We start from the raw sequence: 25,369 nt of genomic DNA, 5'->3' as shown, positions 1-25,369 counted from the left end.
CAATAAATACTATTGAATGAATAAATGAATGAATAGGTGCAGAGCACTGTGCTAAGTGCTTGGAATGGACAATTGGGCAACAGATAGAGACCCTCCCTGCCCTATGACGGGCTCACAGTCTAAACGGGGGAGCCAGGCAGCAGAGCAAAACAAAACAGCGTGGCTCAGTGGAAAGAGCCCGGGCTTAGGAGTCAGAGGTCATGGGTTCTAATCCCGACTCCGCCACCTGTCAGCTGTGTGACTTTGGGCAAGTCACTTCTCGGTGCCTCAGTTCCGTCATATGTAAAATGTGGGTGAAGATTGTGAGCCTCACGGGGGACAACCTGATTACCCTGTATCTCCCTCAGCGCTTAGAACAGTGCTCGGCACATACCAACCAACATAACAAATACCAACATTATTATTATTAAAACAACATCCTCAAAATCGATAGAATCGTGGAGATCTACACCTCATTAGCAAAATAAATAGGGTGATACGTACAAATGAGCACAGTGCTGAGGGAAGGGGAAGGGGGCAGAGCAGAGGGGAAGAGGAGCAGAGGTAAAGGGAGGGCTCTGGTAGAAAAACATTAATTCATTCAATAGTATTTATTGAGCGCTTACTATGTGCAGAGCACTGTACTAAGCGCTTGGAATGTACAAATCGGTAACAGAGACAGTCCCTGCCCTTTGACGGGTTTACAGTCTAATCGGGGGAGACGGACAGACAAGAACAATGGCAACAAATAGAATCGAGGGGAAGAACATCTCATTAAAAAATAGCAAATAAAAAGAATCAGGGTGATATACATCTCATTAACAAAATAAATAGGGTGATGAAGATATATACAGTTGAGCGGACGAGTACAGTGCTGAGGAGAGGGGAGAGGGGAAGGAGCAGAGGGAAAGGCGGGAGAAGAGGCATCGCTTTCTGTCCTTGGGATCCGAAGAGCCGGAGCGGTTTTGGAGGTTGCGCTCCATGACTCAGTTGGAAAAAGTCTCGGCCCGGGCAACGTAAGGTGTTCCTCCCCTCGATTCTATTTATGGTGACGAAGTGGTCTTGGTTTTTGTCCGTCCCGCTCCCCCGATTAGACTGTCAGCCCGCCCACGGGCAGGGAGGGTCTCGATCTGTGGCCGAATTGTCCATTCCAAGCGCTCAGTCCAGTGCTCTGCACGGAGTAAGCGCTCAATAAATGCCATCGAATGAATGAATGAATGAATGAATGTTTCCTGCCCTAAGCGACGCGTGCGCCCGCAGCGCGTTCCCGCCGCCGGCTCCGCGATGCGCGCGCCGGACGGCCTCCCGGCGCGCGCCCGCCACGGCCGCCGTTGGGCGCGCGCACGGAGCGGCGGCGCGGCGGCAGCGCCTCCTCCACCTCCTCCTCTCCCCCCTCTCCCCTCCCCTGCCCCTTCCTCCTCCTCCCCTCCCCTCCCCCCCCCCGGGAGGTCGATCGGCGGCCGAGTCCGGGGGAAGATGGCGGCTCCGCTCGTTCCTCTGGCCCAGCAGGTAGCCGGGGATGTGGGGCGGGGCGCCCGGCGGCCTGGGCCGGCGAGGCCAGAGCAGAGGCCGGGGCGGGCGGCGCGCCCAGCCCGGGCTCGCAGGCCCCGGTGGGGAGCGGAGGCTCGGGGCGGGGGGGAAGGGGGGTGTCCCCGGGTAGGAGCAGCAGGCCGCTCGGGGGCTCCCCGAAGGTGACGGATCTGGCCGAGCCTCCGGGCAACAGGGAGGGCGACCGGTCTGGGAGGGGCGGGCCCGGTCCGCGGAGCCCACCGGGACGCGGGAGGCAGGAGGAGTGGGGAGGGGAAGGGGCGTCCGGAGTCATGTCCGCCTCCCCCTCTAGACTGGAAGGTCGATGCGGGCGGGGAACCTGCTCCGCCTCCCTCTCCCGAGCGCTCGGCACAGTGCTCGGTCCATAGGAGGCGCCCGTAAATACCATCGATCGATCAATCGATGTCATCCCCGGTGGAGGGAGGGGGGCCGGAGCGGAGGAAGGAGACCGCAGGCCCCTGAGGAAGGATATGCGGGCGGGATAAATCTGCCTTAAAGCCTCTCACCTCGCTCGTCTTCTGTGGGGGAGAAAAATCAATTCCCTCCTCTTCGTGATAGCCGCCTTTAACCCCCCGAACAGCCAAAGTCTAAGGCGACTCCGGTGTACTCTCCCAAGTGCTTAGTGCAGTGCTCGGCGCATACAGTGAGTGCTCGGTAAATAACCGTCGATCGATCGATTTTCCAACACCTTTGGAAATACCGAGGAAAAACATTAGATCCTTTTCGATCCGAAGATACCGTCCGCGTCACCTCCCGGCCGACGTTGAAGATGGTTGTACGAGATGAAATTTATATAATTTTTTTTTTGAAGATCAAACGTTGCAAATCAGTAAGGGGGTAGAATGCTATTTTCAGATGCGTTTATTGGAATCATTGATTCATTGCTTAAATCAGCTCTTTTTTTCACTTTTCTGCTTGCCTCCCGAGTGTTTGATTAAAAAAAAAAAGAGGATTATTATAGGCCGGAACAGGGAAATAAGTTTAATACTTTTGCCTCAGAGGGTCCAGAGGCCCGGGTGTTTCAACCCAAAAGATTCCACCTCTGTATGGTACTTTATAAATGTTCATTGTGTAAAAAAATCCGTCACATAACTAAATAAAAAGAAACAGGAAAAAAATATTTCCTCTGCCCGCAATCAGCCGATCGATGGTCGTTTCTTATAACAGAGAAATAGGTAAGCAGTCAAGCAATCTATGTAAGCATAAGATTATAAATCACAACCTGAAGGACGTTGTGGGAGTTTTTAGGGGCGATCAAAAGAAAGAAAATCCAGATTTCTAGGCCTTCAAAAAAGATGGTCCATCCTCTCGGTATCGACAACCGTTCAACTAAATAAATAGGACTTAGAAATATACTCCCCAAACAGAACCCGTGAAGCTGATGATTCACCCACTTCAAGAAGCAAAGGCCCTTCGACAGGCCACAGCCGGAGCTTGTCCTTGGTTTTAAATGAACAGTGTCAATCGTAGCCAGGTACATTACATTTCATGCCTGACCTGCTGTAGAACAATAATTCCCAAACTTTCCCAGCCTAGATCACCTATCAATCGATAGCATGCGTCAAGAGCGTCAGTGTCAGTCAATCATTGAGTGATATTTATTGAGGGATTACTGTGTACAGGGCACTGTATTACGTGCTTGGGGGAGTAATAATAATAGTATTTGTTAAGCACTTACTATGTGCCAAGCACTGCTCTGAGCACTGGGGTAGATACAAGGTAATCAGGTTGTCCCACGTGGGGCTCACACTCTTAGTCCCCATTTTACAGATGAGGGAACTGAGGCACAGAGAATTTAAGTGGCTTGCCCCAGGTCACATAGCTGACAAGTGGCAGAGCTGGGATTCGAGCCCATGGTCTCTGACTCCCAAGCCCGGGCTCTTTCCACTAAGCCGTGCTGCTTCTCTACAGTAGAGCAGAATTGGTAGGTATGTTCCCTGCCCACAACTAGCTTAGGAAGTGAAGACCCTCTGTTTTCTCTCAGGGAGTTTGCAATCTAATGGGGGAGGCAGACACAAAATGATTCACGGATGGGAGAAAAAAGGGAATGGAAAGATGGATAGGTGACTAAATAGGTGCTTAACTAGGAGAGTAGATCCATCGATGTGTATAAAAGTGAGCCAGGAGCCCGCGAGTATATGTCAAGAGTGGCTAAACTGCAGCTCTTCTGTTCTCGTCGTGTGGTTTGTTCATATACACTTGAAAATAGCTCATTTGCTATGTGACCTTGGGCAAGTCACTTAACTTTTCTGTGCTTCAGTTCCCTCATCTGTAAAATGGGGATTAAGACTGTGAGCCCCATGTGGGACATGGACTGTGTCCAACCTGATTAGCTTGTATCTACCCCAGCCCTTCCTACGGTGTCTGGCACAGGAACCACTTAACAGATACTATAAAAGAAAATTATTTTGCTGCTGCCCTGGCTGTCTCTTACTCTTCATCACATCTTGCCACCATCCCTTCCTTCCCCCCTCCGGGAGTGCCTGTTTTCCATCACCTATTTCTTCTCCCCTTCCCCCCCAACAATGCCTGTTGTTCAGAAAGATTATTTTATGATCTGTGGCTCTCAGCTATATTATCAGTCAGTGATATTTATCCAGTGCTTATTGTGCTCAGGGCACTATGCTAAGTGCTTGGGAGAGTACAAGTCTGCAAATGAATGGAAGAGACAGACATTAAAATAAATTACTGATAAGGGAAATGTGAGAGTATAAGGGCGAGAATATGTGCTTGAAGGGCTGGGGGTGGGGTGAGTATCATAGTGCTCAAGAGGTACAGAAGCAGCATGGCCTAGTGGATAGATCACGGACCTGGGATTCAGAAGGATCCGGGTTCTGATCCTGGCTCCGCCACTTGTCTGCTATGTGGCCTTGGGCAGTCACTTCACTACTCTAAGCCTTATTTTACCTTATCTGTAAAATATGAGCCCCATGAGGGACAGGGACTGTGTCCAACCCAATTTGATTGTATCCACCCAAGTGCGTAGTACAGGGCCGGACACATAGTAAGCGCTTAAATACCGCGGTGGTTATTATTAAGTGCAAAGGAGATACAAAAGGGAGGGACAGATAGGGTGGGAAAATAAGGGGGCAGGGTAGGCCTGTTGGAGGAAATGTGATTTTCGTAGGGCTTTGAAGGTGGGAAGAGTGGTGGTCTGTCACAAGTCCATGCCAGAGGGAGGACAGGAGCAGGAGTTTTTGGTTTGTGGCTCTTCGGGTCCTGAGGCTTGCACGCTCTTGGTGTACGTGCTTGAGGTGGGCGGATATGGAGTGGGGAGAAGAAAATTGTTTGTGGAATACCCCCTGGGAGAAGTGGGATTTCAGGAGAGCTTTGAAGATGGATTTGAAAGCGGGGAATGGGTTCCAGGTAGAAGCAAAGGCCAGACAATGGCAGCAGAAGAGTCTAGAAGGAGGCACAGTGAGAAGGCTATCTTGCAAGGAATAAAGAGCGAAAGAGCTGATGGTGTGCCTTAAAGCCAATGGTCAGGACTTTCTGTGTGAGGCAGAGAAGAATCAACAGTCCCTGGAGGTTTCTGAGGATTGGAGCAATACATGGAGAATGGTGTTTTAGGAAGACCATCCAGGCAGCAGTGAAGTATGGATTGGAGATAGGGAGATCAGCGAGGAGGCTGACACGGTTTCCTAACGGCTGGACCGAGGTAGCGGTCTCTTTGCTGACCTCTCTGTCTCCAGCCTCTCCAGTCCGTACTTCGCTTTGCTGTCTAGATCATCTTTTCTGAAAAAATCGTTCTGTGCCCCTCTCTCCACTTCTCAAAAACCTCCAGTGGTTGGACTGGCCGTCTCCAGATCAAGCAGAAACTCCTCACTGTCGGCTTAAAGGCACTCAATCAGCTCTTTCAAACAGTGGTATTTATCGAGCACCTACTGTGCGCCAAGCACTGTAATAAATGCTGGCGAGAGTAGAATTGGTAGACATGTTCCCTGCCCACAAGAAGTTTATAGTCTAGAGGGGGAGACGGACATTAAAATGAATTGCAGATAGGAGAAATGGGAGTGGATAAGGATAGGTACCCAACTTGGTGTGAATATCAAAAGCCTACAGGGTTCAGATCTGAGTGAGCAGGGAGGGCAAATAGTAGTAATAATAATAATAATATTGGTATTTGTTAAGTGCTTACTATGTGCAGAGCACTGTTCTACGTGCTGGGGTAGATACAAGGTAATCAGATTGTCCCTCGTGAGGCTCACAGTCTTCATCCCCATTTTACAGATGAGGGTACTGAGGCACTGAGAAGTGAAGTGACTTGCCCACAGTCACACAGCTGACAAGTGGCAGAGCAGGGATTCGAACTCATGACCTCTGACTCCCAAGCCCATGCTCTTTCCACTGAGCCACGCTGCTTCCCTATAATTTTGGTATTTAAGTGCTTATTATGTGCCAAGCACTGTTCTAAGTGCTGGGTAGATACAAGGTCATCATGTTGTCCCACATGGAACTCACAGGGGAGATGTGGACTGAACGTTTTCTTTTCTTTCAGAAAACGATCTGAGAAGCAGAGTGAAGTAAGGACCGGAGAGGGGAGGGACAGGAGACAGGGAGGTCAACCAGGAGGCTAATGCAGTAGTCAAGGTGGGATAGGTTAGGCGCCCGGATCAGTGTGCCGGCAGTTTGGGGGAATGGGCGGATTCCCCCTCCCTATCTTCCCTCCTCTCCCACTGCCACCTAGCCTCACACTTTACTTCTCTAACACCAACCTACTTACTGGGTTTCAGGCTCATCTCTCTCACCGTTGACCTTCTGATCAGTCAATCAGTGGTATTTATTGAGCGTTTATTGTGTGCAGAGCACTGTACTAAGCTCTTGGGAGAGTACAGTATAACAGCGTAGAACTCTTCATCCCCATTTTCCAGATGAGGTAACTGAGGCACAGAGAAGTTAAGTGACTTGCCCAAAGTCACACAGCTGATAAGTGGCAGAGCCAGGATTAGAACCCATGACTTGTGACTCCCAAGCCCGTGCTCTTTCCACTGAGCCACGTTGCTTCTCGTAGAATAGGAGAAATGAGGGCCTAGTCTGGGCAAGCTTCTTGGAGGAGTTGTGATTTCAGTAGGGCTTTGTAAGTGGAGAGAGAAGTGGTCTGTTGGATTTGAGCAAGGAGGGAGTTGCAGGCTGGGGTGAGGATGTGGGCAGGGGGTCAGGGACAAGACAGAGGAGATCAAGGTAGCTTGGTGGTAGAGGAGTGAAGTGGGTGGGCTGGGTCGTAGTAGGAGATCGGCGAGGTAAGATAGGAGGGGAAGAGCCGAGTGAGCGCTTTAATCTGACGGGAGTTTCTGTTCGATGTGGAGGTGGATGGGTAGCCATTGGGGATTTCTGAGGAGTGGGGAGATGTGGACTGAACGTTTTCTTTTCTTTCAGAAAACGATCTGAGAAGCAGAGTGAAGTAAGGACCGGAGAGGGGAGGGACAGGAGACAGGGAGGTCAACCAGGAGGCTAATGCAGTAGTCAAGGTGGGATAGGTTAGGCGCCCGGATCAGCGTGCCGGCAGTTTGGGGGAATGGGCGGATTCCCCCTCCCTATCTTCCCTCCTCTCCCACTGCCACCTAGCCTCACACTTTACTTCTCTAACACCAACCTACTTACTGGGTTTCAGGCTCATCTCTCTCACCGTTGACCTTCTGATCAGTCAATCAGTGGTATTTATTGAGCGTTTATTGTGTGCAGAGCACTGTACTAAGCTCTTGGGAGAGTACAGTATAACAGCGTAGAAGCAGCGTGGCTTAGTGGAAAGAGCCCAGGCTTGGGAGTCCGAGGTCATGGGTTCTAATTCCGGCTCTGCCACTTGTCTGCTGTGTGACCTCGGGCAAGTCACTTAACTTCTCTGTGCCTCAGTTCCCTTGTCTGTAAAATGGGGATGAAGACCGTGAGCCCCACGTGGGACAACCAGATTACCTTGTATCTACCCCAGCGCTGAGAGCAGTGCTTGGCACGTAGGACGCGCTTAACAAATACCAACAATATTATTATTATTATTCTCGACAGAGTTGGGAGAGGTGATCACACCCTCCCTTCCGCCTGGAACCCTCTCCTCCTTCGTATCTAACAGACCACTGCTCTCCCCGTCTTCGAAGCCTCCTGAAATTATATTTCCTCCAGGAAGTCTTCCCTGACTCACCTGTCATCTCCCCAACCTGTTCTCCCTCTCTCCTACGTCACCTGTGACTAACCTCACATCTCCCCACGCTGTTCTCTCTCCGTCCTGCGTCACCTATGACTAAACCTCTCATCCCTCCACCCTATTCCCCCTCCCTTCTGCATCACCTACATGCTGGAGTCAGTCTCCCTCTCCCACCCCCACAGCATTTATGTTCATATCATTACTCTTTTGCTTCCCTTACCTGCAGTTTATTGTAATGTCCGTCTTCCCCACTAAATTGTAAGCTCCTTGAGGGCAGGGATCCTGCCCTACCAACAGAGAAGCAGCATGGCCTCATGGATAGAGCCCGGGCCTGGGAGTCGGAAGGACCTGGATCCTAATTCTGGTTCCGCCACTTGTCCGCTGCGTGACCTTGGGCAAGTCACTTCTCTGTGCCTCTTACCTCATCTATAAAATGGGGATTAAGGCTGTGAGCCCCATGTGGGACATGGACTGTGTCCATCTTGATGACCTTTTACCTGGAGAAGCAGCATGGCTCAGTGGAAAGAGCCCGGGCTTGGGAGCCAGAGGTCATGGGTTCGAACCCCGGCTCTGCCGCTTGTCAGCTGTGTGACTGTGGGCAAGTCACTTAACTTCTCTGTGCCTCAGTTACCTCGTCTGTAAAATGGGACGAAGACTGTGAGCCACACGTGGGACAACCTGATTACCCTGTATTATCCCAGCGCTTAGAACAGTGCTCTGCACATAGTAAGCGCTTAACAAATACCAACATCATCATTATTATTACCCCAGCACTTAATACAGTGCCTGGCTCATAGTAAGCACTTAACAAATACTAACACTACTAATAATGCTTGTATTTGTTAAGCGCTTACTGTGGGCCAGGAACTGTACTGAGTGCTGAGGTGGATACAAGCAAATCAGATTGGACACAGTCCCTGTCCCAGATGGGGCTCACACTTGTAATCCGCATTGTACAGATGAGTTAACTGAGGCCTAGAGAAGTGAAGTGATTTGCGCAAGGTCACGCAGCAGTCATGTGGTAGAGCCCGAATTAGAATTCAGGTCCTTCTGACTCTCAGGCCTGTGCTCTATCCACTAGGCTGCTGCACCTCCATATTAAAAAAAAAAACCCACCCAAAAGCCCTATTGTAATCAATCGGTGGTATTGATTGAGTGCTTACTGGGTGCAGAGCACTGTAGTAAGCACTTGGGAGAGTACAGTACTACAGAGTTGGTAGACTTGTTCCCTTCCCATAAGGCGCTTGCACACCGAAGAGAGGAGCTTACAGTCTAGAGTCTATTATACCCTCCCAAGGGATCAGTAGAGTGCTTTGAACACAGTAACTGTTCAATAAATGCCATATTGATTGATTGTTTGGCCATTTGGATGGAGAGGAAGGGGCGGAGCTGGGAAATGTGGAGGAAACAACTGCAGGATTTATCGATGGGCTGTATACAAGAGTTGCACGAGAATGAGAAGTCAAGGATGATACTAAGGTTGCAGGTTTTCTGGGACAGGGAGGGCAGTGGTGGTGTTGACTGTAATGGGAGAAACTTAGGTAGGGGAAGCAAAATGAGCTCAGTTTTAGACATTTTGACCTTGGGACATGAGTGTACTCTGAGGTGAAAGGTCTGGGCTTGTGAAAGAGATTTGGAAGTCTGTCTTTTGGCTTCTGCTCTACTTTGGAGATTTTTTTTTCTATTTTCATACTGGAGTTCCTGCTTTTTTCTTTACTATCACAACATCCCCCGGCCTGTACTCTTTTTCCTTCTCCCACCACAAAGAACTGCCAGCTTATCTTGTCCCTCTCCCTCCCAAAATATCTTCAGTGACCGTAGTTTTTACTTCCCCTCTTGCCCCTCGGGCCATTATCCTTCTCTGGTGGGAGTGGCTTGTGTTCCTAAAGACAAATGGTAATAATAATATTAGAATTATGTGAATGACAATGAAGCTTTGGGAAATGACCTTTAAATACCCAGTAATTTCCAGGTGGTTTTTATACTGCTTTAACAGTTTACTTACTTTTTCAAGCTCACTTTCATTTTTTATAATTTCTTCCCCCCCCCCCCATTAAGTGGCGCGTCATAATGAGTGTTTCTTGACCATTCTCCCAAGGCTTTGTTCATCCTTAATAATACCTGAGATATTTGTGAAGCACTTATTATGCGCTAAAGTGCTGGGATAGGTGCAGCTGCACAGAATAGATAAGAGCTCACCTTCAGCATCATCCTCTTAGAGAATAGCTCCCTCTAGACCCTAAGCTCATTGTGGCCAGGGAACGACCCTGTTATGTTGTCATATTGTGCTCTCCTAAGCATTGAGTACAGTGCTCTGCTCTCAGTAAATATGATCAATTGATTGAAATTGATCAGGTCGAACACAAGGGATGGGGGACTGTGTCTGACTGCCACCTTGTATTCTTTCCCAGCACTCGGTACAGTTCTCTGCAACACAGTAAGTGTTTAATAAATGCGATTACTTCTACACGTGGGGCTCCCGGCGTATGTAGGAGGAACAGGTATCCCCCTTTCTACCTGCCCCACAAAACCATGGAGGGTGTCTGTACTTTCCGGACTGCTCATTGTTTTCTGGGCAGGTAATTCATAAGGCTAAGTGAGAGAACGTGGATTCTCATCTCAACCCTCCCACTGTATTCATTCAGTCGTGTTTATTGAGCGTTTACTCTGTGCAGTGTACTGTACTAAGCGCTTATGAGCAACTTAATGGAGACTTAATGGCTGGGAACCTCAGTTTTGCCAGTGATAAAGGTTAATCCCTTCCTCCTCAGGATATCGCAGGGATATCAGGAGGCGCGGCAGCAGTGAGACCTAGTGGAAAGAGCAAGGGCCTGGGAGAGGACCTGGGTTCTAATCCTGGCTCTGCCAGGTGCCTGCTGTGTGACCTTGGGCAAGCCACTTAATTTCTCTGGGCCTCAGTTACCTCATCTGTAATATGGGGATTAAATCCTCCTCCCTCCAGTTTAGACCGTGAGCCCCATCTGGGTATCTACCCCAGCGCTTAGAACGGTGCCTGGCACATAGTGATTGCTTAACAAATACCGTAATTATTATTAATAAACAACTTGCATCTATCCCCGCACGTAGTCCTTTGCTTCACACATAGAAAACGCTTTGCAAGTATCATTAAAAAAGGAGCATTCATATATGTTTGGAAGGAAGATGCTGTATGAATCTCTTATTATTTACCCCCCATCTGTGTCTCCAGTTTGGACCCTCCTCTTCATCAGCCACACGTACCCTACCTTACAAGGGGGCTTCGCTTACTGGAGACCCTGCTTTGAGATACCCTGGCCTAGAGATCAAAAAGCAAAGTATTCCGATCAGTTATATTTACTGAGCGCTTACTGGGTTCGGAGCACTGTACTAAGCACCTGGGAGAGGAAAACACAACAGAGTTGCTAGACACGTTCCCTGCCCACCAGGAGCCCACTGAAGAAAATTTTTCAAGTTTTCAAATATTCCAGAAAGCGGAGAGGAAGTTAAAATGTTTCTTACCTTTGCCAAACTTATGTTTCTCATCTTAAATAATAATGTTGGTATTTGTTAAGCGCTTACTATGTGCAGAGCACTGTTCTAAACGCTGGGGTAGATACAAGGTAATCAGGTTGTCCCACGTGAGGCTCACAGTTAATCCCCATTTTACAGATGAGGGAACTGAGGCACAGAGAAGTGAAGTGACTTGCCCACAGTCACACAGCTGACAAGTGGCGGAGCCGGGATTCGAACCCATGACTTCTGACTCCCAAGCCCGGGCTCTTTCCACTGAGCCACGCTGCTTCTCTGCTTTGCTGCTTCTTAAATGACCCCACATTCTGTTGGGATCAGTTTGATGCCTGTAAAGGGAAATCACTGATCGCCCCCAACTCTTCCCCCCCACACTGAAAGGTGCATCGGTTACGTCCCGAATGCGTTAAACCTCAGGGTCCGATCGCAAGAGAGCTGTTTTCATCTTAGCTATTGAGAGGACGGAAGTGGAGTCATTGTCTTTGGGCGAGATGGTAGCGTGGCTCTGAGAATCATCTTACCGATGATTAGATCTCAGTTCATATAACCTTACTCTTTTAACAGACCGGCACACACCTGAACAGTTCGGCTAACGGAGTTCATGTGTCACCCCACCTTGTACTGATCTGTGTATCAAAGGTAGCCAAAGTTCACAGGCCCTATTGCCTTCTCCGTTCAGTCAATCAGTGGTATTTACGGAGTGCTGATTGGGTGCGGAGCACTGTACTCGGCACTAGGCAATGCACAGTACGACAGTTCATTCAATCATATTTATTGAGCGCTTACTATGTGCAGAGCACGGTACTAAGCGCTTGGAATGGACAATTCGGCAACAGAGACAATCCCTGCGCAACAACGGGCTCACAGTCTAAACGGGGGAGGCAGACAACAAAACAAAGCAAGTAGTCTGGCGTCAATATCATCAAGATAAATAGAATCATAAATATATACACATCATTAACAAAATAGAGTAATAAATAATATTTACGAATATGCACAAGGAAAGCGATCCCTGCCCATAAAGAACTTACAGTCTACAGGAGGAGACGGACATTAAAATAGATTAGGGATAGGGGAAATGTTCAGTGTTGAGGTCTGAATTCAGCTCAGCATGATTATTAAGGTCCCGTTAAGTACTGCTGCATAACAGAACCCCAAAAAGTCACTGTGGGTGTCAACTTTTTCTTCTGAATCAATGGGCACACAGAGAACTGTACTAAGCACTTGGGAGAGTAGAATATAACAATAAACAGACACATTCCCTGTCTTCAATGAGCTTACACTCTAGAGGGGGAGCTTACTCTTCTCACATTCTAAGACTTAAAAATCCTACCACCTTATCCTTCTCCTCTTCCTCCTCCAAGCTTTACTCCCTTGATTTCCCAGCAATTAAAAAAAAATAATTTGTAAAGTGCCTACCATGTGCTAGGCACTATGCTAAGCGCTGACGGGGATATAAAGTAATCAGATAGGACACAGTCCATATATTCATTCAATAGTATTTATTGAGCGCTTATGTGCAGAGCACTGTACTAAGCGCTTGGAATGTACAATTCGGCAACAGATAGAGACAATCCCTTCCCAATGACGGGCTCACAGCCTAATCGGGGGAGACAGACAGACAAGAACAATGGCAATAAATAGAATCAAGGGGAAGAACATCTCATTAAAACAATAGCAAATAAATAGAATCAGGGTGATGTACATCTCATTAACAAAATAAATAGGGTATTGAAGATATTTACAGTTGGGCTCACGGGCTCAATCCCCATTGTACAGATGAGAGAACAGAGGCACAGAGAAGTAAAGTGACTTGCCCAAGGTCACACAGGAGACAAGTGGCAGAGCCAGAATTAGAACCCAGGTCATTCTGACGCCCAGGCCCTATCCACTAGGCCATGCTGCTTCCCATTTCATCCTCAGGCTATGCCATTTCATCCCATCAGCCAACTCTAGAAGTAGTAATAGAGAAGCAGCGGGGCCTAGTATTTAAGTGTTTACTGTGGACAAAGCACTGTACTAAGCACTGGGAAAGACTGTATGGGGGGAGAATTAGACAGGATCCCTGGCCTTCATGAGGCTCACAGTCAAAAGAGTGAAAGGGGACTGGCGATGGACACATAAGGAAAAAATAAAGCAATAAAATCACGAAGACAACATAAAAACGGAGAATAGGGAGGAACTTATTCACACCTGCCATAGCACTCATAGATTTAGTTGTAGTCATTTATTCTGATCATTTGAGTTGTAAATATTTTATGTTTGTCTCTCTCCGAATGTAAACTCCGTGTGGGCGGAGAACATGTTACTTCTTTATTCTGTAGTTCCCAGATTCCTGGTATAGTGCTCTGCCCCACTGGGTGCTCAGTGCTTGCTACTAGAGGGAAAAGTTACGGAGTTAGATGCTACAGCACTAGCCATGAGGGGGGAAGTCAAAGAGGGCAGTTATCACAAGCAGAACACTGGACCCACTAGACCATCAGTGTGACCCCATATTGCATTTCTTACCTGCCAACAAGTTTTTCTACAACCTAAATTTTGGTTCAAGAAGGATATAGAGAGGTTAATGGAGAAGCAGCATGGCCTAGCGGTTAAGAGCGCAAGCCTGGGAGTTGGAAGAACCTTGTTTCTAATCCTGGCTCCACCATGTGTCTGCTGTGTGACCTTGGGCAAGTCACTTTGCTTCTCTGGGCCTCAGTGACCTCATCTGTAAAATGGGGATTAAGACTGTGAGCCCCATGGGGGACAGGGACTGTGTCCAACCCGATTTGCTTGTATCCACCCCAGCGCTTAGAACAGTGCCTGGCACATAGCGAGAGATCAACACATGCCACAGTTACTGTTATTATCACTAATGGTTGATAGAGCCATAATGGGTTCTATCAACTCATGGGAATCAGCGTACTTAAGTGCTTATTATGTGTCAAACACTGTTGCGCTGGGGTTTTAGGTCCTGTCACAGTCCCTGTCCCACATGGGGCTCACGCTCTTCAGTAGGACGGAGAGCAGGTATTGAATCCCCATTTTACAGTTGAGGAAACTGAGGCACAGAAAAGTTAAGTGACTTGCCCAGGGTCACACTGCAAGCATTTGGCAGAGCCAGAATTAGAACCCAGGTATTCTGACTTCCAGGCCCATGCTCTTTCCACTGGGCCATGCTGCTTCTCTAGTGGAAAGAGCACAGGCCTGGGAGTCAGAGGATCTGGATTCTAATCCTAGCTCCTGCACTTGTCTGCTATGTGGCAAGTCACTTCACTTCTCTGTGCCTAAATTACCTCATCTGTAAAATGGGGATTAAGATGGTGAGTCCCTTGTGGGGCAGGGACCGTGTCCAACCTGATTAGCTTGTATCCACCCTAGCACTTAGTACAGTGCCTGCCACATAGCGCTTAACAGTTACCATAAAAAAATGGGTGTGACGATCAATCAATCAATGATATTTTTTGAGCACTTTCTGTGTGCAGAGCACTGAACTAGGCACTTGGAAGTTTACAATATACCAGAGTCGGTAGCCGTGTTTCATGCTCACAAGGAGTTTGGGGTCTCGGGGGCGGGGCTGGGGGGGCGGTGGTCATTCAAAGCTAGTCACTTAATTCTTGCTGCCCCTTACAAAGGGAGAAACTCATTACCCTAAGGTGTTAGTCATATACCTGATAGAGCCACCCTAGAACAAAGCAAGTCATGGGCTGTGGGGCATGGAGAGAAAAGGATGAGGGGGATAACTAGCTGGGAAAGTAGTATGGCCATTTTAGGATGAGCTGGAGGCCAAGCATTTGAAAAGTCAAGGTGCAGAAAAACAGTCCTGGTTTTGAGTACAGAGGGTTAGGACCAGGGAGTGAGGCCCCGCCTGCAGAGTTGGCCGAGGGGGTTCTCCGGGAAGGGCTGGCTTCATTGGGGAGAACTGAACCAGAGCGTTTGCGGACAAGAGAAAAACCTTCAGGGCCACTGCAGAGAAGTAAAAGGGTTTTGAGGGGAAGGGGAGGACACCCTTATTGCAAAGGGGTGTCTTTAGGAAGAAGCGATTGATAGATTTCTTTTAAAGAGCTGTTACTCAGATGATACTGCTGTTTTTGGTAACTGCCTTGCTGCACGCTAAAGGCTGTCCAAGTCCTGTGCTGATAGTGTGCAGGAGCTAAAAGACCGCTCTTGATAACCTAGTGTTGAATTTTAGAAGTCACTGAAGACTGGATGTGATCCATAACCCCTAGAGTTTGTGTGAGGGGAGTGTGGGAGACTCACTAACATCAGAGACGAGCTCTACTGAAGGGCAGAGCAGGGAGGAAGGCTCTTCTCTGGGCCCTGGCAACCAGCCCTGGACTGGCTAGATAATCCTTTTGCCATATGAGAGACCAAATCTGCAAAGGCAAGGGATGAGGGCAGCAATTTAAGGAGCAAATCTTTGGGGGTTCTCTAGGGAGCACTTAAAAACTGTTCAAAGGAAAAAAACCCCTAGGGTGCTCGCAGTAGGGGTTATTTCAGTGAGGAAAATGGGCAGGGGTGATCCCTGAGATGCCACAATCAGTGATGCTTGTTAAGTGCTTACCAAGTGCTAGGCACTGTACTAAACCCTGGAGTAGATACAAGCTAATCAGGTTGGACACAGACCCTGCCCACTTGAGGCTCGCAGTCTGTGTCAGAGGTAGGAGGATTTAATCTCCATTTAAAGCTGAAGTTACTGAGTCCCGGAGAAGTGAAGTGTATTGCCCAGGGTCACACAGCAAACAAGTGGCGGAGCTGAGATTAGAACCCAGGTCCTCTGACTCTCAGTCTTATGTTCTTTCCACTAGGCTATAGGGAAATATTAGGAACGTTGGATGGCATATCCATAATCATGAAGTAGGATGTCAAGGAGGGCAAATGCCTTACGTTGTCACCGTCAGAGGCAGAAAACCATCCTGGAAGGACCGTTTGTCTGACCATGTGGTCTGTTTTATGTTCTTCAGTGAGAGGGCCTGTATAACCTTCCCTTTCTGTAGTTTTAGGTTATAAAACACTTCTTACTTTTAGAAGAAGATGGTAAGGCTAAGTAATGGCTCCCTGAAAGGGGGGATTTATTGCCACATCCTTTGAAAGAAGGTGTGAAGAAGGGAGGAAGTGGCTTGTAGAATGGGAAGCAGAGGGTTCTTTCAGGTAAATAAGGGACTGAAAGAAGGCATGGAGTTGCAAACAAAAACAAAAGCAGTGGGAGCTGAGAATTTGGTTAGTGAGGAAGAAAGAAACAAACAACAGTTACCTCTGGAAGATGTAAGAAATGAAGCTTATTTAGCTACCCAGAGATTGGGAACTCTGTTCGAAGTGAACGGAATGTTAACTTCAGTAAGTATTTTCTCGCCAAGAGTCCGAGATGAAGAAGGTTAACCGTTGCCGAGTCAGCCCTGCCGTTGAAATGCCTTTGTCAGAAGCCACATGGGTAAGTCAGGAGCCCTAGAGTAGTAAATTTAGGATCTGGGTCAGCCAGATTTGCCTGTTATACCCGGGAAATCAAGAGCCAGAATTCAAAGTCATTTCTTAAATTTCACTATTGACTACACGCTCCTCTGGAAAGTATGTATAAATTAGCCAACTAGTTGGATTGGACTTCCGACGGATGAATGAGTATCTTTGTTAGTGGTGAAGAGTTTCCGAATAGGCTGACTTCTGGTCTAGTTTGGACATCTTTTCTAATTTGCCAATTGTTTTTGCTCTTTGTCAAGTACAGTGGCTAACATGGTTCTGTAGCACCGCAACACTGATATATTTCTGTAGAACATTTTTGATACATCGGACATGAGAAGCAGCATGGCTCAGTGGAAAGGGCACGGGCTTTGGAGTCAGAGGTCATGGGTTCGAATCCCAGCTCGGCCACTTGTCAGCTCTGTGACTTTGGGCAAGTCACCTAACTTCTTGGTGCCTCAGTTACCTCATCTGTAAAATGGGGATTAAGACTGTGAGCCCCACGTGGGACAACCTGATTCCCCTGTGTCTACCCCAGCGCTTAGAACAGTGCTTGGCACATAGCGCTTAACAAATACCAACTTTTTTTTAACCCATTTGATAATCTTAAACAATCCATTCCAGTTTACGGTGAATTGAAACTCGGAGGCAGTGTGACCTACTGGGAATCAAGAGACCCATTTCTAGTCCCGGCTCTGCCACCAGCCTCCAAGTGTGACCTTGAACAAGTCACTTAACCTCTCTGCCTCAGTTCCCTCCTTTGTAAAATAGGGATAAAATAGATTGCGAGCTCAGAAATAAAATAGATTGTGAGCCCCGTGTAGGACGATGACTGTATCCGATCTGATAACCTTGTATCTACCCCAGCACTAGCACATGATAAGTATTTAATAAATGCCCTAATTAATTAATTACATTTCATTTGAATACATTGCGGATTGCTGCCTCAAAGCAGAAGAATCCGACTCCGGCGAAAATAGACATTAACCTTCCAAGAAGGTTTAACAAGTACTTGTTAAAAGTTTAGGTTAAGGAAAGGGTGTGAAGATATACTTTTAAATTGTCATACCCAAAAGAATTATGCTTTCTGCATACTGCAAATTAAATTTACAATGCATAATTTGTGAAAGTGCTTCATTATCTTAAAAATTGCTCTATTTCAAACTCTTTTCTGGAGACCTCTCAAATCCTTGATCATTCGCGATTGTGACCATCGTGATGGTAATTGTGGTTTTTGTTAAGCACTTAGTGTGGGCATCACTCACTGCTTTCTATTTTGGCAAACAAGGAATTGGGAAAGGAATTACAGAGTTGGCAGAGATGTATCCCTAACTGTGCTGTCCATATGTGACATCCCCTCAGTGTGGATTCTTCTTGTAGGAAAGATGATGTGGTTACTTCACAAATTGCCCAGAGGAGTCTGCTCTTCTGAAAGCTGCACTTTCCTGCTCGTGTGTATTTAATAATCTGGGGGTGGTGTGATACTGATGCATTTTTAAATCACACTTGTTTGGGGAATTAATCATTTGGTTTGCGATAGTCTCCCCGAACATCCATTAAATATAGAGCCACAGCAGTGGATTTTTTAAGATACGCAATCATATGTGCTACCTGTGTAAGATTAGACTTAGGTATTTATGTGCTTTTTAATAATCTGGCAATGATGTCTGAAGGAGCCACGGCAATGAAATTTACGTTCTGTTTCTTTGACTTTGGCACGCAGCTACACGGAGCGTGCTGGAGAAAGTTAGTACACTATGAACTGCAATATAGCTGACATTTGGTGGAACATTTTATTGGCAGAAATTATTTGGTGTGGCAGTCCTTAAATACCACAATTTTGTGCCTATATCGAGTGTTTCCTGTTTTAACTTTAAAAGCTTTTGGTGACTACAGAATCCATCCCGTTCTACTACAGTGCGGGGATTGTGTTCTCGCAAAACTCCGTGTCCGGGGAAAACTCATGCTGTAGTAGTCCCCTGTTCCAACAGCACGCGTATGCACGCAGACTGTTCCTTCTGACACCGCAGCACGCTCTGGCCAAACAGGCTCCCATTGGTGAGCAGAGGGCCCTAATCCCCCAGTGGTGTTTTAGCCAAAGCGTGAATGGAAATAAGCATCCTAGCGGAACATGGTAGCATTAATAGTAATAGTATTAAGTGCTTACTGGGTGCAGGGAGAAAAGACACAGGTGGGAATTGAACACGCTCCCTGTCCCTCATGGGGCTCACAGTCAGACCTGTGTACATAAAGTCTTGCATAACCTGAAACTGAGCCAAAGTCAATAGGTGTGAGGCCCAGACCTGACCTCCCCCTTATCCCCTTGGTCACGTTCAAAAGGTTCTGGGTTGACTTGTAGGGTGGAAGTGAGGGGCCGGGTGCAGGGTATACTTCACGTATGTGCCTGCAGCCCTGTGTCCTTCAGGGATTCGTAGCCCCAGCTGCTGCGTACAAATCTCTGATCATCAGCTAGGCATCGTGCTCCTGCACAGTGACACCAGGCTGAGCTGGGTTTGGGCCAGGCTTGGACTAGGCCTTTTATAATTTCTATCCTTGGCCTGGGGAGATTTGGCTGGTACCGTCCTCCATTAGCTAGCGCTAATCCTCTTGAGGTGTGGGAGAAGAGCCCCCGTAACAATTCTCTGCCCCTGCCTAGGTTTTTGAAACAGGAATACCGTGGACTGGATTTCGTACTGTAGGCAGAATTCAGTTCAATTCAATGGTATTTATTGAATGCTTCCCGTGTGCAGAGCACTGTAGTAAGCGCCTGAGAGACTACGGTGCAATAGATCTGGCAGACACAGTCCCTGCTCACAAGGATTTTGCAGCCTGGAGCGTTTTCAACGGTGATAACGTGAAATCTAAAAACATACATTAAAACATACTAAGAATGAGAAGTTTTGAGGAAAAGGATTGGAATGCTAGTCTTGAACCAGAGTATTGAATTTAATGCATTCATTCAAAAGTATTGTGTATTTACTCTGTGCAGAGCACTGTACTTACTGTGTGCATGGAAGAGTACAGTGGAGCGAAAAGACACAATCCCTGCCCTTAGGGAGTTTCCAATTTAATGGGGTGGGCCGACAAACCATTCACAAACGTCGGAGCTTTTGTCAGCAAAAGGTGTTATCCTATGCCCTCAAGTCCTGTCTGACCCATTGCGACGCCATGGACACGTCTCTCCCAGAATGTCCCACCTCCATTTGCAGTCGTTCTGGTAGCGTATCCATAGAGTTTTCTTGGTAAAAATACAGAAGCGTTTTATTATTGCCTCCTTCCGCGCAGTAAACCTGAGTCTCTGCCCTCGACTCTCTCCCATGTCGCTGCTGCCCAGCACATGAGCTTTGCCTGCCCAAGCTGGAAATGGAATGGGTAGGCCTCTGCTTGACTCTCCCTCCCGTAGTCGAGACTGGTGGAGTACTGGAAACTCTGGAACTGAGAGGTGTCAGCAAAAGTAGAGAAGGATAAATGAACAGTGAGTGCTAAGGGTGGCTGTTGGAAAGATGAAGCTTAGTCAGGCAAGATCATGTGAAGAAGATGGGGTTTCTCAGAGGACTTTTGGAGGAAAACAGAAGAGCTGTTTTAGGGGCAGATTTAGGGGCAGATTTGAAAGGGGCCGGTGGTGCAGGCGGGAGGAAGGGTGTGAGCAAGGGGTCAGATGTGGGAGGGTCAAGAGTGAGGTGCAGCGAGATGCTAAGCCTGGGAAGAATGAAAAGTGCAAGCTGGGATGTTTTGGGAGAAGAGGGCTGATAAGAGGGAGAGAGTTGGCAGAGTGCCCGAAGCCAGTGGTCAGAAGTTTCTGTCTGATGCAGAGATGGAGATTTTCGAGAAAAGGGGAGACGTAAGCAGAATGACTAGAAAAATGAACCAGGCAACAGAGTGAAGTATGGATGTAAGCTCGTCCTCTGGACTGTAAGCTCATCGTGGGCAGGGAATGTGTTTATTGTTGTACTCTCCCGAGTGTGTATTACAGCGTTCCACACACAGTAAGCGCTCGGTAAGTACGACCGACTGACTGAAAAGGGAGACCCATGAAGGAGGCTGTTACAGTGCTCTAGCTGGGCTATGCCGGGTTCCTGGACCAGGATTGGGGCCGTTTGGATGAAAGGAAAGGGGGGAATCCAGGAAATCTGAAGGAAATCTGAACCGGCAGGATTTTACAACAGACTGAATGGGAGTGTTGAGAGGGAGGAGCCAAGGATATCATCAAGGTTGCGGGCTTTTTCTGGGACAGGGAGGATGGTGGTGGCGGTGACTGATGGTGAAGTTAGGTGGAGAAGTGGATTCGTGGGGGAAGATGAGTTCAGTTTTCAACATACTGAGCCTGAAGCACTGGAGGCACATCCATGGCGTAGCGGATAGAGCACGCGCCTGGGAGTCAAGGTCATGGGTTCTAATCCTGGCTCTGCCAGTTGTCTGTTGTGCGAACTTGGCCAAGTCACTTCACTTCTCTGAGCTTCAGTTACCTCATCTGTAAAATGGGAATTGAAACTGTGAGCCCCACGAGGGACAGGGACCATGTCCAACCCGATTTGCTTGTATCCACCCCAGTGCTCAGTAAAGTGCCTTGCACAAGGTGAGCGCTTAGCAAATACCATAATTATTATTATTATGTAGGGATGTCCTGGAGGCAAGAGGAAGTCAATCCCTCGTATTTATTGAGCACTTAATGTCTGCAGAGGACTGTACTAAGCGCTTGGGGGAGGACAGTACAACAAGAGTGGTAAACACGTTCCCTGCCCACAATGAGCTTACCACCTAGAGGAAATGTGAGAATGCAGAGGAGGCAAAGAGGATGTGACCAAAAATGAAATCTTATTAGAAATGACATTAATATCAATCTTTGCTTTTTTCAAATTTGCATTGATTACACAGTATGATCATGTAGCATATACACTGATAAGCACACGCCCCAGCAAATTTTCAATGTGACTTCAGTGTGTGAAAATTCTTGTGCTGTGAGTTTCCATCGCTAAAATGGCATTTGCAATGTTAATGGTGTTTGTCAACGAGAATTTAGTTTGTTTTTCCCCCCAGACTTAGAATGCAATATATACTGTTCATTAAGAACTATTGGCCAGCCCCAGGTTTCAGACATTTTTAGGTTAAAAGACCATTCTTTTTGTGTTCCTAAATGGGTAAAGTGACATTTTGCCCCTGGGCTGACGGGGCAAAAGAAAAAAAATGGTTCAGGAAGTTTTCCACCAAATAACTTAACTTTGAGAAGGGAAGAGTAACTGAAAGTGAAGTTGTAGTGAAAACGATACTTCAGCCAAACTATAGGAGTTCTGCGATTCATATGATAACTTTTAGTGCTGTGAGGTGGATTTTGCCTTGATGATGAAATGAAATCCCCCAAGGCCGTTGAGTCTCTCATTCCACTTCCTAACTACATCTGTCTCCACAGGCTGCAACTTGCCTCAACTCTGGAAGGGTTATTCCTCTCTAGGCTCCCTTTCTGTGGATTATTGATCAGATTTCATGACCACCTTTGTCTTTAGAGAAGCAGCATGGCTCAGTGGAAAGAGCACAAGCTTGGGAGTCAGAGGTCATGGGTTCGAATCCCAGCTCTGCCATTCGTCAGCTGTGTGACTGTGGGCAAGTCACTTAACTTCACTGTGCCTCAGTTCCCTCATCTGTAAAATGGGGATTAAGACTGTGAGCCTCACGTGGGACAACCTGATTACCCTCTATCTACCCCAGCACTTAGAATAGTGCTCCGCACATAGTAAGCGCTTAACAAATACCAACATTTATTTATTTTTAGTTAGACCAACTGCTCAAACTGAAGCATATAATATGTCCTTCCACGACCTTCTTCTTTCTGAGACAAGGTTCTAGCGGTGATGCAACCTGGGATACTCATTTCCTTTCAGGCCCTGGAATGCTTTTCTCTCTCATCTATTTCCCAGCCATTGTGGAGCGAAAGGACTGGTCGAGGGTATTTGGAGACCCAGAGTCCTTTGCCATATGGGTTAAATAATTGAAAACTCTAGTGAAATGATAAATTGGGTGTTCAGGCCGAAACAAAAGCCTGCTTTAAGTGGTGTGACCTTGCTCGTTATTAGGAGGAAGCTGTATGTCATTACTAAGAGGAAGCTGCAAGGGTTAGCAAACGACTCTGCTTTTTCTTCAGTTTTTTTTTTTTTGGGCTCATGATAGAATTGAAATACTCTTTTGTGGCCTCATACGCTATATGTGCTTCTAGCACAGTCACAGCTTTCTTACATTGATTCCCAGAGCTATAAAGTACAGTTGAACCATATTTTGTGGCTTCCTGTCAGTTGATTCTGTGGTACTTTATTCTAGCCTTAGTTGATTAGATATTACGATTTTTTTTTTGCTATCAAGTTATCTTTCTGGGGCTACTTTTTCCACGTTCACTTTGGCCCGGGGAAATTTGGGAACTCTTGGGTGTGCTGATTAAAAAAAAACCTTGCAGCCAAAAAGTATAGATCTTTATCAATAGGATTATTTTAGACATTGTCATTTTGGAACATTTTCTCTCACAAAGATGGCTTTTTGTACAATCATTAATAATGCATCTAAAATTTATGACTGACTAATTGTTGCCAGGAATAGGGGTCATTATTGCAGCAACTAAATGTCTCTGGGTTTATGCATTCCATTCCGGTTAGCGAATAGATGAATATGCCGTTTGTAGGGTTATACTCCATCCACCCTAAATTTTATGGCTGGGTTAGACAGCAGTGCTCTAACAGATAATTTGGAGGGAAAGTTCTGACTCGAGTGCTTCTCTTTTGCTCTCTTCAACCTTTGTAATAGTTGCATTTAGTTAGATCATAGGTTTTTGTGTGTTTGTAGCATTTTAAAATTGTAGAATGTGGTTCTGTGAGTGGGCTGAATCATCCATTTTATTTTGGCGTTAGTGGGAGCCTTGGCGTAAAAATGGAAGATGAAATGTGCACAGGGGAGCACAAACACTGCCATGGATCTCAGTTTCCAGAAGGACACTATTCTGAGTTACCCCATTCCCCCCCTTTTATGTTTTCTTTTTCACGCTTCCATTTTTGTTTTTTTAGTAGTGTTTCCTGCTGAGTTCTTTTTTTTTTGTCTTGTTTAAATATTTTAAAATTTAATTCTACTATTTACTTGTTTGTTTTCTCAAACTGTTCAGGCACATTTCCTTTTTAGCACTCTTCCTTCTGGGGCTATTTTTGGCTACTTTTAACTTTTACGTTTCTCTTCTCCCCCTTCCTTTAATAATTTGTTTTTTTCCTCCCCGCTGCTTTTCTCATCTCCGTAAAGATAAATCAGCATCACCGAGAAATTATTCTCGCCGGTCATTTAGAAGGTTAATCCCACCAAGAAGTGTGATTCCTCTTACAGTTCTGTCTACAGCTTGGGTAGGGGTCCGCAGGGCAATTGCTCGGAGTCGTGACTGTGGGGGAGGCCTCTGCTCTTGCCAAGGCTGCCAGTTTTCTGGCGGGCTGTTGACTGGTCCAAAAGTGAGGAGACCCGATCGGGTGGGAACTCCCAACAAATATAGGTATAGTAGTAACTGCTAGAAGTTAGAGAAATTAAAGTAGGCAACATGGCCTAGTGGCAAAAACACAGGCTTGGGAGTCAAAGGTCACGTGTTCTAATTCCAGCTCCGCCACTTGTCTGCTGTGTGACCTTGGGCAAATCACTTCACATCTCTGGGCCTCAGTTACCTCATCTGTTCAATGGGGAATTAAGACTGTGAGCTCTATATGGGACCACCTGATTAGCTTGTATCTACCCCAGCGCTTCGAACAGTGCTTGGCACATAGTAAGCGCTTCACAAATACCATCATTATTATTATTATTATTATTATTGTAAGAGGCGTGGCCTAGTGGAAATAGCACAGGACTTGGAGTCTGGATTTTAATCCTGACTCCCAACTCTTTTTTTTTTTTAAATGGTATTTGCTAAGCATTTATTATGAGTCAGCCACTGAGGTAGATGCAAGATAATCAGACTGGACACAGTCCCTGCCCCACTTAGGGCTCACGGTCTTAATCCCCATTTTACAAGTAAGAGAACCGAGGCCCAGAGAAATGAAGGGACTTGCCCTAGGTAACACGGCAGAGTCAGAGTTAGAACCCATGCCCTTCTGGCTCCCAGGCCAGTGCTCTGTCCACTAGGCCACGCTGCTTCTTGCCTGCTGTGGGACCTTGGGCAAAGCAAGACTAAGGTCTCCGGACCTTAGTTTCCTCATCTGTAAGATGGGAATGAAATACCTGTTCTCCTTCCCCCTTAGACTGTAAGCCCCTTTCGGGGCAGGAACCGTGTCTGACCTGGGTCTCTTGGCTCTTCCCCAGTGCTTAGTGCAGTGCTTGGCTCATAGTTGGCACTTAACAAATATCACAGATGTTATCATTTTGGCCAGTATTGTAGTTCTCCTCCTTAAACCTTCCTTCTTTCTCCCTTGCCCCACTTTCTCACCTCTATCCAACCCAATGAGAAGTGGGCCCTGGCAGTCGTGCTGTGCCTGGATCCTTCACTTGCCTAATCAAGCAGTCAAACAGTGGTATTTATTGAGCGCTTACTATGTGCAGAGCCCTGTGCTGGCAAAGTATTGGTTGTCCCCAGATGGTTGTAATCTTAATTGAAGTAAACCATGTGTTTAAAGGAACTGTGATCTGATTTTAGACAGACGAGTTGCAAAGCTTGTTTCCTATTAAGTCACATTTTTAAAGAAAGCACTGGATGATAGTGGCCTTCGACACAGTGAAGTTTGGGAGGCAAGTTATTTCCTGTCTGGAGGCATCGATAACCTA

General features: G+C 46.9%; 1 protein-coding gene across 6 annotated transcripts in view; it reads left to right on the top strand.

Moving 5' to 3' along the window:
• The first annotated feature begins 1,428 nt into the window (after positions 1-1,428).
• EPS15L1 (epidermal growth factor receptor pathway substrate 15 like 1) overlaps positions 1,429-25,369 on the top strand; it is a 138,283-nt gene continuing 114,342 nt past the window's right edge. For 3 of the 6 annotated variants that reach the window (XM_029051714.2, XM_029051715.2, XM_029051713.2), the window contains exon 1: positions 1,431-1,488. In XM_029051714.2, the coding sequence (XP_028907547.1) occupies positions 1,456-1,488 (33 nt within the window). In that variant the 5' untranslated portion in view covers positions 1,431-1,455. Of the gene's footprint in view, positions 1,489-25,369 lie in introns of all 6 variants that reach the window. The other 3 variants (XM_029051716.2, XM_039910248.1, XM_029051717.2) reach the window with 3 other exon arrangements.

This window comes from Ornithorhynchus anatinus, chromosome X1 (assembly GCF_004115215.2).
Source record: "Ornithorhynchus anatinus isolate Pmale09 chromosome X1, mOrnAna1.pri.v4, whole genome shotgun sequence".
Lineage (NCBI taxonomy): Eukaryota > Metazoa > Chordata > Mammalia > Monotremata > Ornithorhynchidae > Ornithorhynchus > Ornithorhynchus anatinus.
Note: the sequence above shows the minus strand (reverse complement) of the source record. Positions and strands in the feature narration are given on the sequence as shown.